The sequence below is a fragment of the Bos grunniens genome, chromosome 3 (assembly GCF_055505025.1).
Source record: "Bos grunniens cultivar Pamir isolate PY7600 chromosome 3, Bosgru_T2T1.0, whole genome shotgun sequence".
Classification (NCBI taxonomy): Eukaryota; Metazoa; Chordata; class Mammalia; order Artiodactyla; family Bovidae; genus Bos; species Bos grunniens.
In genome coordinates, this window is record NC_141167.1 from 93,744,229 (window position 1) to 93,756,459 (window position 12,231).

The 12,231-nt window shown below is 45.6% G+C and overlaps 1 protein-coding gene across 8 annotated transcripts in view; it reads left to right on the forward strand.

The window, feature by feature from the left end:
• The window catches only part of VANGL1 (VANGL planar cell polarity protein 1), a 55,786-nt gene that overhangs the window by 11,654 nt on the left and 31,901 nt on the right, over positions 1–12,231 (forward strand). For 4 of the 8 annotated variants that reach the window (XM_086394485.1, XM_086394482.1, XM_086394483.1 and 1 more), the window contains one exon: positions 7,714–7,846. In XM_086394485.1, coding sequence (XP_086250611.1) covers positions 7,714–7,846 — 133 coding nt within the window. Of the gene's footprint in view, positions 1–3,285; positions 3,366–7,713; positions 7,847–12,231 lie in introns of all 8 variants that reach the window. The other 4 variants (XM_086394479.1, XM_086394481.1, XM_086394480.1 and 1 more) reach the window with 2 other exon arrangements.

Genomic DNA, 12,231 nt, shown 5'->3' on the forward strand with positions numbered 1-12,231 from the left:
TGGTGCATGAGAAGCTGAGCTTTCAGAACCTTTTAACATGTGTTGGGAGGAACTACACCGCCAATTTACATTTTATAGCCACCATTACCGTTGATGACCTTCACTTCTCACAATTGATTTTAAATTAAAGTTGCTCCCTTCAGTGGAAATGTTTTTCATTTCTAAGTACTTATCCAAGATGACAGTTCTCCCAAAAGCTTTACCAAGAATCTAAGTGAAAGTTTTATTAAAAAAAAGAAAAAGTGTTAATTTGTCGCTTCTTACCCAGAGCTGCTGACTCATGGTCCATTAGGCCCTTGCTTGTGGGGTTTATCCACTGAAGTGGCAGGTTGGCAGGCTTGGCCTGGTGCCTCACGTATTTCTCTGTCTCTGACTCGTCTTCCCAGTGAACAGGCCTGGGTTTTGGACATCTGACCTGGGTAATGGGGGGGGCCAGATTTCCCCTCCTCTGTACAGAATGAACAGGTCTGCACTGGTGTTCCTGGGGCCTGCCGTGTTACAGACCTGCAGAATGGTGAGGAAATGAGTGAATGAAAAGGTAGTGCCAGGCCAGTGAAGAGTGCGGTTGATGCAGTTGCAGTGCTGCCTGTTACTTAGAGCCCTCATCTGTCAAATGGGGAGAACAGTACCCTCCTCACAGGCCTGTTGGGAGGATTAAATGGGATGATGCCTCTGGAGCATTTAACACAGCACATCGTAGGCCACTCACCAGTGCCTGGATTTATGCTGTCAATGGCCCTGGCATTTCAGCACCACATTTGAAGGCCCCAGTTGACCCCAGTCCACAGACCCAGGGAAGAGCTGGGAATGGTGATTGTAGTGGTGTTTCCCTGACTGAGCAGTTCCCCTTACAGGCAGCTAAGCGCAGAGCAGGATTTTGTTTTGTGAAGTAGCAGTATGCCACATATATCTAATTGACTTATTTATTTGTGAGTCCATATGGATCTACACACGCAGAAAGAGGTCTGGAAGGATAGTGTCCAAGCTGCCCCAACTGGTCCTCCACAGGGAAGGATGGTGACCGATGGTCACTTAGATGCTTTATCTTTCTACACTTGTTCAATCTTTTAAAAGTAGATACATTTTGTGATTAAAAATACAAATAGAATAAAAATGTAAAAGACCTTTGAAGATTAATGACATGAGAAAATCTATATGAGGCCATGTTACTAAAAACCAAGATTCAAAACTTTGCACATTATAATAGGTATATATTCTTATGATATGGTGAATGGTAACAGTTTTTGTGTGTGTTTTAAACTTTCATTATTTTCTAAATTTCATGTATTGCTCTTACAATCATAACAATCTGGGGAAAAGAAGTAAATGAGCTTGTGCTGGAACCCAGGCAAGACTTTCTAGTCAGCACGGGAAACAGAAAGAAGTGCGGCTGAGTGAGGCCAGAGCCCAGATCCTGGGAAAGTCAGGAACCCTCTGGTGAGAAAAATTTAATCACCAATTTCAATCAGTGGGTAAACATATCAGATTCGTTCTAAAATACCAGAAACAGCTGTTTAAAAATATCCAATCTCTGAACTTAACCGGGAAAAGCAGTTCCCCTGTCAGTGCGCCAAGCTTCCCCGTCCTGCACTGTGAGGAGCGGAGTGGGAATCGGGGGTTCTCTGGGTGCTTGGAGATGGGTAAAGCAGGGATGTCTTGCAGGGTTCCGAGGAGAAGCCGTCTCTGGCCTCCTTCACCTGCACTCATGTCCCCTCCCAACACTCATTGCTCTGTGTTCCCTCACCCCTTGGGGCCCCCAGAAATTGATACTGTAGTGCTCTTGTGGTAACTTTAAGAGACTATAACTTTCCATGAAAACAGCACACAGAACTCTGAGTACCTTCTTGGACCCCTGCAGAAAGCGCTAGGCGAATGATAATACAATCTGAGACCTTTAATACTTTAATCAGGGATGTTGCTGAATGCCTACTCAGGAGGGCTCTGGGTGAGAGATGACCACTGGAGATACATAGATGCGCTCCCTGGTGTCTTTAGAAAAACAGCAGCTGCTGAGATGACTCCCATGACAGGGCATGGTGACTGTGGGGTGGAGGTTGTAATCCGTAGATAGGTGTCAGGGGTCCTTTGTCTGGGTGTAAATGGTATTGAACAGTCATAGTAGCCCTCCAAAGGCGTGCCCTGGACCCAGCAGAGGGTAGTGTATCAGCGGGGAGTATCCCTGTGAAGGCTGCCTTGCTCAGCGATTTGAATGGCAGAGTAGGAAAGGAGAGGGACTGTGCTCTCTGGGATTCTTCGTAGAAGTCTCAGAGAGGAATAATGAAGGGCAGCGAACTTGATATGCTTGATGACACTGAGATCATCTGTGGAGTACTGGCAGAGTTCCAAGCAGATGACAGATGACTTTTTCCAACAAAGAAGCTAGTGGTCTGGTTTTTTGATACCTGCCTTCTCCAGAGGGTATCCAGTTAACCTGCTGGGAAGATGACGCAGGCTCCAGCCAACCTCACCTAACCCTCGGGTTTAGAGCACCAGTTCCTTGAGCTCAGTGCAGCAGCTTCCAGTGCTGTTCACGACCACTCTGAGAGTGCCTGTTAAGATCCTGGGTCATGGTCGCCCATCCTCACAGCAGCCCTTAAACAGTGGGAGGGGGACCCCCGTTCAACAGGTGATAACACTGAGATGCAGAGAGAGAGCATTATTTGCCTGAAGTTATGAGGTTGGTTGGGACTCTCAGGTTTCAGGCCCCATTTCTTGCTCCTTTGCAAGCCATGCTTTTCTCCCTGGGCCGTGCACAGTGGGGAGCAGCAGGAATAACTGGTAGGGAAAAAAGGCCTGGAGGGTCAGCCCTGGGCCTGATGTGTAAAATGCATTGTCCAAAAGAGGCTGCCAGAGCATAGGGGGAGTGGTCCTTTTGTTCCGAGGCCGCTTCAGAGTCAGTCTGTGCCGTGCCCAGCCCTCCCACCCGAGAGGAAGCAGACAGCCAGGCCCTGCAGTCGGTGGAGAGAAAGGACAGGTAGTGGGTGGTGGTAGAGAAGGAAAGGGAGGAGTAACCGGTGCGGCCGGCTTTCCCCCAAATAGAAATAGACAAACACCAGAAATAGAGCCAAATCATCTTCCCAGGAAATGCCGATCGTAAGTGGGAATGGTCTGGGGCTCAGTGGGGATTCTGACTGGAGTGAGAGAGACTTTACAGCACCCTCCCAGAGCTCAGCTCTAGGATCGCCTAAACACATGTGCACACGCACACACCTGCAGGTACAGACAGATGCCCGGCCTCCAACGTGTTATTGCTTGCCCCCCCAAACCTGACTTATCTTTACTCAGTACAGGCAGATGCTCCATGGAGACAGGCTCAGAGATAAAGATACAAGGATTCCTGTGGCTGACACACGTGCCCAGCAAAGGTGTGTAGATGATCAAGACAATTCAGGTGGAGCTGGAAAGACACCCGGTGCTGTTGTGTTTGAAAGACCCTTTCAGTGGTTTGGTAGCCTACCCCTTGTCTCCTGTTTCTTTTAGACATGGTGAACTGATGGTCTTCACCACTGTGTGGAGGGGGGGCTCTCCCATAGGTACTTGGCACGTCCTTGACATCACAGCAGTTAACACTCTGGGGATGAACGTTTGGGTACCAGTGCAGTGAGGCAGCCATACTGGGCTCATAGCTCTGCATTCTGGAAAGTGCTGTATGGCAGCATTTTTGCTGGACTTCTCTACGTAGTCCAGGCTCAGGCACCTTCCCAGAGCAGTCATTCAGGACCAGTGATTTTTACAAAAGCTGTGCAACAGGTCTTGCTCCCTCAACAAGGACCAGCATGATGCGCAGCCCACGTTGAGTTGATAGGGTCAGCTTTCCATTGGCCCCTTACTTGACAGCATATGGAAAGCTCTTGGCTCTGCACCCAGTGCAGAGTGTCCTGAGTCCCACTCCCAGCCTCATCCACTTAATGCTGTTTTATTGTAGAAGCCACACTGTACACTGTATAGCTAAGCATTTGCACTCACACGGCTCCCATTATCAGGCCCTCGCCGTATACAGGGCATTTCACAAACAGGGCGATTTCCAAGTTATCCCACCTACCTCCTCCCTGAGCAGCATTTGGGTGGGAGAACCTTGAGCAGTTTCTTGCATCCTAATCAATTGGGGGTGCTGATGAAAAGGGCAGATTCCTGTTGTCTCTCTGCTCCAGACTATTTCTCTGGGGGTGGGGCCAGCGAATCTGTACTTAATCTGCACCTCAGGTGGCTTGTCTGTACATTCAAATCTTGAAAAGCGCTGGTTTAGGGTTTCGGTCTTGGAGGATGAGAAACCTTCCGGGGGTTATCAGGTAATAGTTGCTATCTGGTTTAGCTCTGCTGTTGCCAGGGGAATTGTAGAGATTGCTTCTCCTTTGGGAACTGTTGGGCCCTTTAAAAACCAGACTAGGCCCACTGGGGTCAGGTCGAGGGATGGCTGGCCCCCAGGAGGCTGTTTCCAACCCTGAGTGGTTCCCTGCCTGTTTCTGGCCCTAGTAGTGTTCAGGCTGCAGGAATTGGCACACAGTGAAAGAATTTTGATTGCCGGTGGAATTTGTGCTGTCACAGGATTTGACCTGTGGGCCCAGTGAATAGATCGATGGGTCAGGGGGGCACGTGACTTGGCAAATGGCAGGACAGTGATAGATGTGAGAGCAGTTGGGGAAAGTGGGGACAGAGGGAGGAGAGGAGGTGCCTCGGTCTGGCCTGGCTGAGGTGGGGCCCTGGGGAGCAGTGATTCCGGACTTAGTCTAAACAGCTCATTCTAAGACTGACCAGACACATGGGAAATCGCTCCCAAATCGCTTATTGTTTCTCACTGTGAGTCCTTTTGAAGTGGTTGTCTTTGGCAGGCCAGAGTGTTGGGCACACTGCTTTGTGTTCTCCAAGGTCAGGGTCCAGTCATGACTTCTAGAAGTAGCTTCAAAGGCAGATTCCGCAGTTCTGGTAGTTCAAGTTCAGGGTGTGAGAATGAGCATTAGGAATACTTAGGCTACAAAATCTTCCATTTGCTCTTCAAATGGTACAGCATAGTGGGTCTGAATCAAGAGAGTGGGTCCACACCCTACTCTGCCCCTTATTCTAACTCTGGGGAGTCACTCAACCTCCATAAGCCTCAGTTTCCTCATATATAAGATGGGAACAATAATACCACATAGAGTTATTATTGGGATTGAACAAGTTTCATATAATAAAGCACTTGGTAAGGTACTCTTTGGGGTCTCTGGGTGGCGCAGTGGTAAAGAATCCACCTGCCATTGCAGGAGACGCAGGAGACATGGGTCGATCCCTGGGTCGGGAAGATCCCCTGGAATAGGAAATGGCAACCCACTCCAGTATTCTTGCCTGGAGAATTCCATGGACAGAAGAGCCTGGTGGGTTACAGTCCATAGGGCCATAAGAGTTTGACATGACTGAGAAAGTGCTCTGCGCATTGGGGTGGGGAGCAGAGTGATTATCAGTGAGACACATCTCTGGATAAACAAACAAAATCTCTTAGCCATTTCCCTAGTTGCCCAGTTAAAATAAAACATCAGTGTTGATGAGAACACATCTCTTTCTGGACTCTTATTTAGCAGTAGATTGTAATGATAGATTTGGAGAAGGAAATGGCAACCCACTCCAGTGTTCTTGCCTGGAGAATCCCAGGGACGGGGGAGCCTGGTGGACTGCTGTCTATGGGGTCGCACAGAGTCGGACACGACTGAAGCGACTTAGCAGCAGCAGCAGCAGTAATGATAGATTATGCCTTAGGGATTAGAGATGCTGTCACTGAAAGCGTCTCTGGGACGGCTGGAGCCTCCCTCCCCTTCCAAGGAATTAACCAGGGCTTATCCCAGGGAGGTATGGATAAGGCAGAAGTCTGACCACAGGAAGTCTGCATGTGATTCTGTTAGCTAAGTAGGTTAATAGGAGAAAGACTGTGCAAGGTAAGAGGGGTTGATTGTATGTTAAAAGCTTCTTTTTCATCTTTCTCCAAGGAATGCATATTCTGCTTCACCAAATCAAGTCACCATTCTTTGCCAAGTGCTGATGGTAACAGCAATAATTATAGCTTTTGTTAATATTATTGCTACTATGTATTATTTCACATCCCAGTATCTATGTGGTGTGATTATTATCCCCATTTCATAGATGGTAAAACTGAGGTTTTCAGAGGTTTGTTGATTAAAACACACAGCATGGGGGCTATGAGTTCACTTTTATTTGGGGCTTCCTGAGAACTAACGCACAGAAGACAGCATCTCAGACAGCTCTGAGGAACTGCTCCGAAGAGGTGGTGGGGGCTGGGGGGTGAGCATGTATATGACTTGACGAAGGGGGTCCATGCAATTAAGCCCACATCTTGGTAGAAGGTTGCTGCTAGTCATGAGGAGCAAATGATCTCTTAATGATTTTAGTGCTTTTCTAAGTATGAAAAGATGTGAGAAATTGGGTTCATAAAACTTTCTCCTGAAAATATCTTGTCTGAAGTCCTGTTCTGCCAGTTTTCCCAGAGGATAGATGGTCTCATTCCTACTTTCTGCCCTGAACTCCCTTCAAGGTCTTCAAGGTCACCGACTGCCGGGGCTCGTGACTTTACGCTTTGAGCCACTCGTGAGACACTTTCCTTCGTTGGCAGGTTGAACTTGTGCAAGCTCGCGCATCACGTAGGACAGAACCAAAATCTGACTGTGCGTCTCTGCAGTGTGTGTGCGATACTCCTGTTCTCCCCGGAAACCTTGGGGAGGACGACACCCGGGTAAAGAACGGGGGACTGACGTCAGGGTGACCCGTAGGACAGAAGTCGAGGGAGCTTGTTCTTGGTCACTGAGGGGCTCCTTTGGTGGGGTTCCTGGGTGGACCATTCACAGTTGGGCTTGGGGGTACCAGTCTTCATCGATGGTTAGTGCCCAGGTCATGACTTGCACAGTGGTTAATTCCTTTCGTAATTTCAGCATTGACCCACAGCAGAGTGCTTTCCTAGTCACCCTAGAAGACCACGCAGGAAGTTCATCTGGGGTAAAATGATGCAGCAGCCTGCTTTCCTTAGAGAAAAGGTGCATGCACACACACACACACACACGCGCACACACACACACACACACACACACACACACACACACACACGCTCATGTGTGTACCTCTTGGTGTCATTTGTCCCGGCTTTTGTCTGTTTCTGTAGGTGCCTTGAGTCCATCTAGAACCTATGAGAATGACTTTTAGTTTTGAATTTGTAGGAAAGAGAAATAAGTGATTCTCTTGGTTTAGAATCTCCTTTCTTCTCTTGTCCAAAGGTGTAGGGTTGACAGTGTGTCCCAGATTTTTTTGGGCAGACCGAAGCTTAGGTATTTTGCTGTGTTGTCCCAATAAAATAATGTCCTAGAAAATAAGTTTAGGCAAATTATAATCAAATCAAATCAGTAATCTTACCGTGAAATGTGCCTTATCTACAGAAATTCTAAAATTCACAATATTAGACTTTGAAAAAATATGACCACTGTTGAGAGAGAAGGAGTGACAGTCTTTGTTTTGGGTCTTAGAGTGCCAGAAAGAAAATAGTTAAGTAGGGAATAAAGATCAACTTATTCCTCACAGTGGGGGTGGCAGTGGGTGGGGATTGGCACAGTATGTGTGTGTGTGTGTGTGTATCTGCAGAATTTTCGTAAATTCAAGATGAAATTCATAACATGTTTTGATGAGGGTTAATTAATGTGATATAAATGTGCTAGTTGATTATCTTTCGTGTTTTTTCAGGGAAAGAAATAGAGAGAGGCACAAGTCACCCCGGAATAAAGATGGCAGAGGGTCAGAAAAATCTGTCACCATTCAAGCTCCCACTGGAGAGCCCCTGTTGGCAAATGATTCTGCTCGGACAGAGGAAGCTCAGGTAAGGATCAAAGGCAGTCTGTAAGTACACTGCCACTTGATCAGGCTTCTTTTCTGTAAATGTTTTCCTAAGTCTTGTTGCCACAGGTTCTCTTGGGTTTTTATCTTTATTTTTCTAGCATGTTAATTAGTTTATCTATGTCCCGTGGTTTCTTGTTGGTCTAAGAACAGCCTGTCCTGCTATTGGCCAGCTTGAGGATTATTCTGAAGTGTGATTGGTTGGCTTGCTTGGAATGGTGTTGAAAAGAAGCCAGCAAGGGCCGATGACAGGACGGAGATGGCAAAGTTGCAGGCTGTGGGCTCTGGAGACTCATTGCAAAGCAGAACAGTATAGAAGAGAAGGAAGCTCGCTCTCCAGAGCCCCTAAGTCATGTTGGGAAGAGGAGCAGAGAAGTTAGGACAGCCCAGATGGAGCCTCACCAACCCAGAGGCCACACACTTAGATGCCTGTTAGGGAAATAGAAGTGAGTGAAATAGGCCCTGGGTTACACAGAAGAGCAAGAATATATCAGGCTAGCTTGGGGATAAATAGCAATCTGTGTGGTATATCAACGTCAGGGCTGTAGCATGGAGTGATGGAGTCTGGCACCTGGAGAATGTTTCTTCTGTCAAAGGAGTGGCAGCTTCTCAGCTGTGAATGCTTATTACTGTGCAAGAATGCAGGAATTCAGTGTTCCCGGGTCTTGCAATATTTAAGAAAAGCTGGAAATTAGGATTTAATGTGAAATCACCTAATTTTTAAGATTTTTTTTTCTGATGTGGACTATTTTTAAAGTTTTTTTTATTGAATTTGTCTTGATGCTGTTTCTGTTTTATGTTTTGGTTTTTCGGCTGCAAGGCATATGGGATCCTAGCTACCAAAACAGGGGTCAAAGCTGTACCTCTTGTGTTAGAAGGCGAGGTCTTACCTACTGGACTGCCAGGGAAGTCCCCAAATCACCCACTTTTAAAGTATTGTCTATTTATTAATTTTTAAAAAGAAAACATTGTGTTCTTCTCTCTGGGTTCCAACTGTCTCACAGTCCTGCTGCTGCTGCTGCTGCTAAGTCGCTTCAGTCGTGTCCGACTCTGTGTGACCCCAGAGACGGCAGCCCACCAGGCTCCCCCGTCCCTGGGATTCTCCAGGCAAGAATGCTGGAGTGGGTTGCCATTTCTTTCTCCAATGCATGAAAGTGAAAAGTCAAAGTGAAGTCGCTCAGTCGTGTCTGACTCTTAGCGACCCCATGGACTATAGCCTACCAGGCTCCTCTGTCCATGGGATTTTCCAGCCAAGAGTACTGGAGTGGGTTGCCATTGCCTTCTCCGGTCTCACAGTCCAGTTGATTTAAATAAACATCTGAGTTATACTCAGAAACATGTTTGCATACTCTCCTGAAGTATATGCATGACCAGCTTTGGCCCCAAGTAAACGAATGGGTGCCTGCACAGCAAGATACAGATAAGCATATATCTGTACGTTCTTACAAGTACAGACAGATATGCATTGGTAAGCAGATATATGGACTGAAATTGGAATTCTTCAGAGCACACGAGATGCTGTTAGAAGCCAAAGCTGCAGTTGTGGTTGAATGTGACGTTTGTTCAGTGATAAGTAAATGACTTTAGTCCTGACTGTTGCACTTCCTGCCTTGGCTCTGGGACAGTCATAGGGATGGAGAGCCAGAGGGCCAGAGGAATGGTTGAATGGATTAGGCTAGTCTTAAGATTGGACCACCCTTAAGTGCTACAGGGGTCAGTTTCTTCTTGGATGAATTCACGGGTGCTGGTGGTCTACTGTGAAGGCAGTTCATTTGTCATGTCTACATCTTGTAGCTGACTCTAAAGTTACATTCAGGGAAAAGCACTGAAGTGGACATTTGGAGGCTGTACTTCTCAGCACCTATGTGACTTTGGGCATGTCCAACCGTTCTGGGCCTCATTTTCTTCACTGAAAATCTAGGGGATTGAATTAGAGGGTCTGAGATCCTTTCTATTCTGAGAACCTCAAGCTTGGGAAGACCTTGGACATCTTCATTTTGGGGCACAAGTGTGCACACATTATTAAAATGGACAGGGGATTTAGTTAGCAACTCTTCGGCAGGAAAAAGGATGAGTAACCAAATCAGCAATATCAGCCAAATAACCACAACACTAGTGATAATTATTTCATTACTCATCATCAACTGAATATTAGGCCCAGTGCAAAACATGGGATCCAATGTTTGCTGTCACTAAGAGTGTAACAAAATAACGTATTGTACTAAACTGTTGGCTTCCCAGGTGGCTCAGTGGTAAAGAACTCACCTGCAATGCAGGAGATGCAGGTTTGATCCCTGGGTCAGGAATATCCCCTGGAGAAGGAAATGGCAACCCACTCTAGTATTCTTGCTGGAAAATCCCATGGACAGAGGAGCCTGGTGGGCTACAGTCTATGGGGTCGCAACTAAACAACAACAGACTCACCTTAGGTTAAAGCAAGTTGTCCGTCTTTGAATGTGTAGCCATTTCTTCCCATGCTTGTGATTTTTTTCTTTTTACAGAATTGAAGTAAATTTACCCAGAGATATGAACAGATCTTAAGTGTATAATTCAAGAAGTTGTAACAGCTGAATAAGTCCATATAACCCGCACTGCTATTAAAATGTATATTTCTATCACTCTAGAAAGTTCTCTTATGTTTTCCCAGTCAATCCCTGCCCCCAGCCCCCTCTAAGGCAAGCCTTGCTTTCATTCAATCACTATAGATTAGTTTTGCCTGTTTTAGAATTTAATGTAATTGGAATCATATTTTTTTGTTTTGGACCTTTTTTCACTCAGCATCATAACTGTGAGATTTATCCATGTTTTGCTATATTTCAGCAAGAGTGTTCTAGTGTATGCATATACCACAATTTGTTATCCATTCTTCTTCCTATGGATACACATTTGAGTTGCATCATTTTGGGCTATTATGAAAATAAAACTATTAAGAACATTCTTGTGCAAACCTTTTTGTGGACATATGTTTTCATTTATTTGGGGTAAAAGCTTGGAAGTGGAATTACTGGGGCTGTCCAGTTAAGTGTAAAGTCACGTTTGTATGAGACTACCAGACCAGTTTTCAAGAGTGATTGTACCACCTGTACTTCCACCAGCAATGAGAGAACAGTGGTTGCTTCTGGCTGTTATCTTAAATGACAACTTCTCTCTTAGTACATGATACTTGTAACTTTCTGAGGCAAAGAACTATCTGTTCATAGGTTCAGATCTTTATTGACACTGCTACTGCTTCTTTCTGCAGCCTATGCATCTCATGAATCATATTTATTTATTGTTGCTAGATTTGAGGTTATCATTTAGCTGTGAGATCTCTAGCTTGCCGATTCAGCTATTAACTTAGACTAGATTTTTTGAAATTGGAATCTTAGGCATTAATTTCACCCAGCTTACCACCATATCTGACTGTTTTTTCCAATTTAAATCATATACACAAATTTCTGAGGCAAACCCCTTTGGACCCAGTGTGGCTTTTCATTGTCTTCTTGCTCTGTTGTTGCTTTGGAATGGAGTCATCGTTGCCAGAGAAATAGCAAAACTGTTTAAAACCCTGACAACTGGATCATGTTAAGTGAGGAGACAATTGCTCCAAACAACCACAGACTCTAAAAAGCAAGCGAAAGCAAGATAGTAAAAGACACACATTCTAGTAATCTTGGTATTTTGTAAAGTTTATTTTTATTTATGTACTTATTTGGCTGCACTGGGTCTTAGTCGCAGCACACGGATCTTCCGTCTTTGCCGCGGCCGGCATGATCTTTAGTTGTGGCGTGTGGGATCTAGTTTCCTGACCAGGGATCGAACCTGGGCCTCCTGCATTGGGAGCGTAGAGTCTTAGCCACTGGACCACCAGGGAAGTCTCAGTCTCAGTATTTTTATACCTTTGATGCTCAATTTGTCACAGGAACTCATGTTTAAGAAGGAATTTTTGAGCTGTCTGGGCCATCGATACTAGAATCTGTTTTGCTTGTTCAATGAGAAATATCAGAGAGTGCTTGATACCTACTAAATGGGTCTTAAAGACATTATGGAGGTTTAAAAAAATGTGTGTACCAACTATAGGCGGGCTTTGATTGGTACATAACCATGTAAGTTCCCTCCTGTGCAAGATCTCCACTCCTCAGAACTCCTAGAGGGCACAGACTACTATTACTCCCCACTTCTGAGAGATAGACTTTGTAAGCCTTTATAGCCCAGTCGTGAATCAAGAAGGAAATGCAGAAGGTCTTCTCCTTGGGCTGTAGGTGAACTTGCACACAATTTTCTAACAGCAGATTGTCTATCACCGAGCCTCTCAGGAATTCCAACACAGTGGGTGATAGTCACTGTTGTAATAATAAATCACCCAACAAACAGGTTATGTTTTTTTTC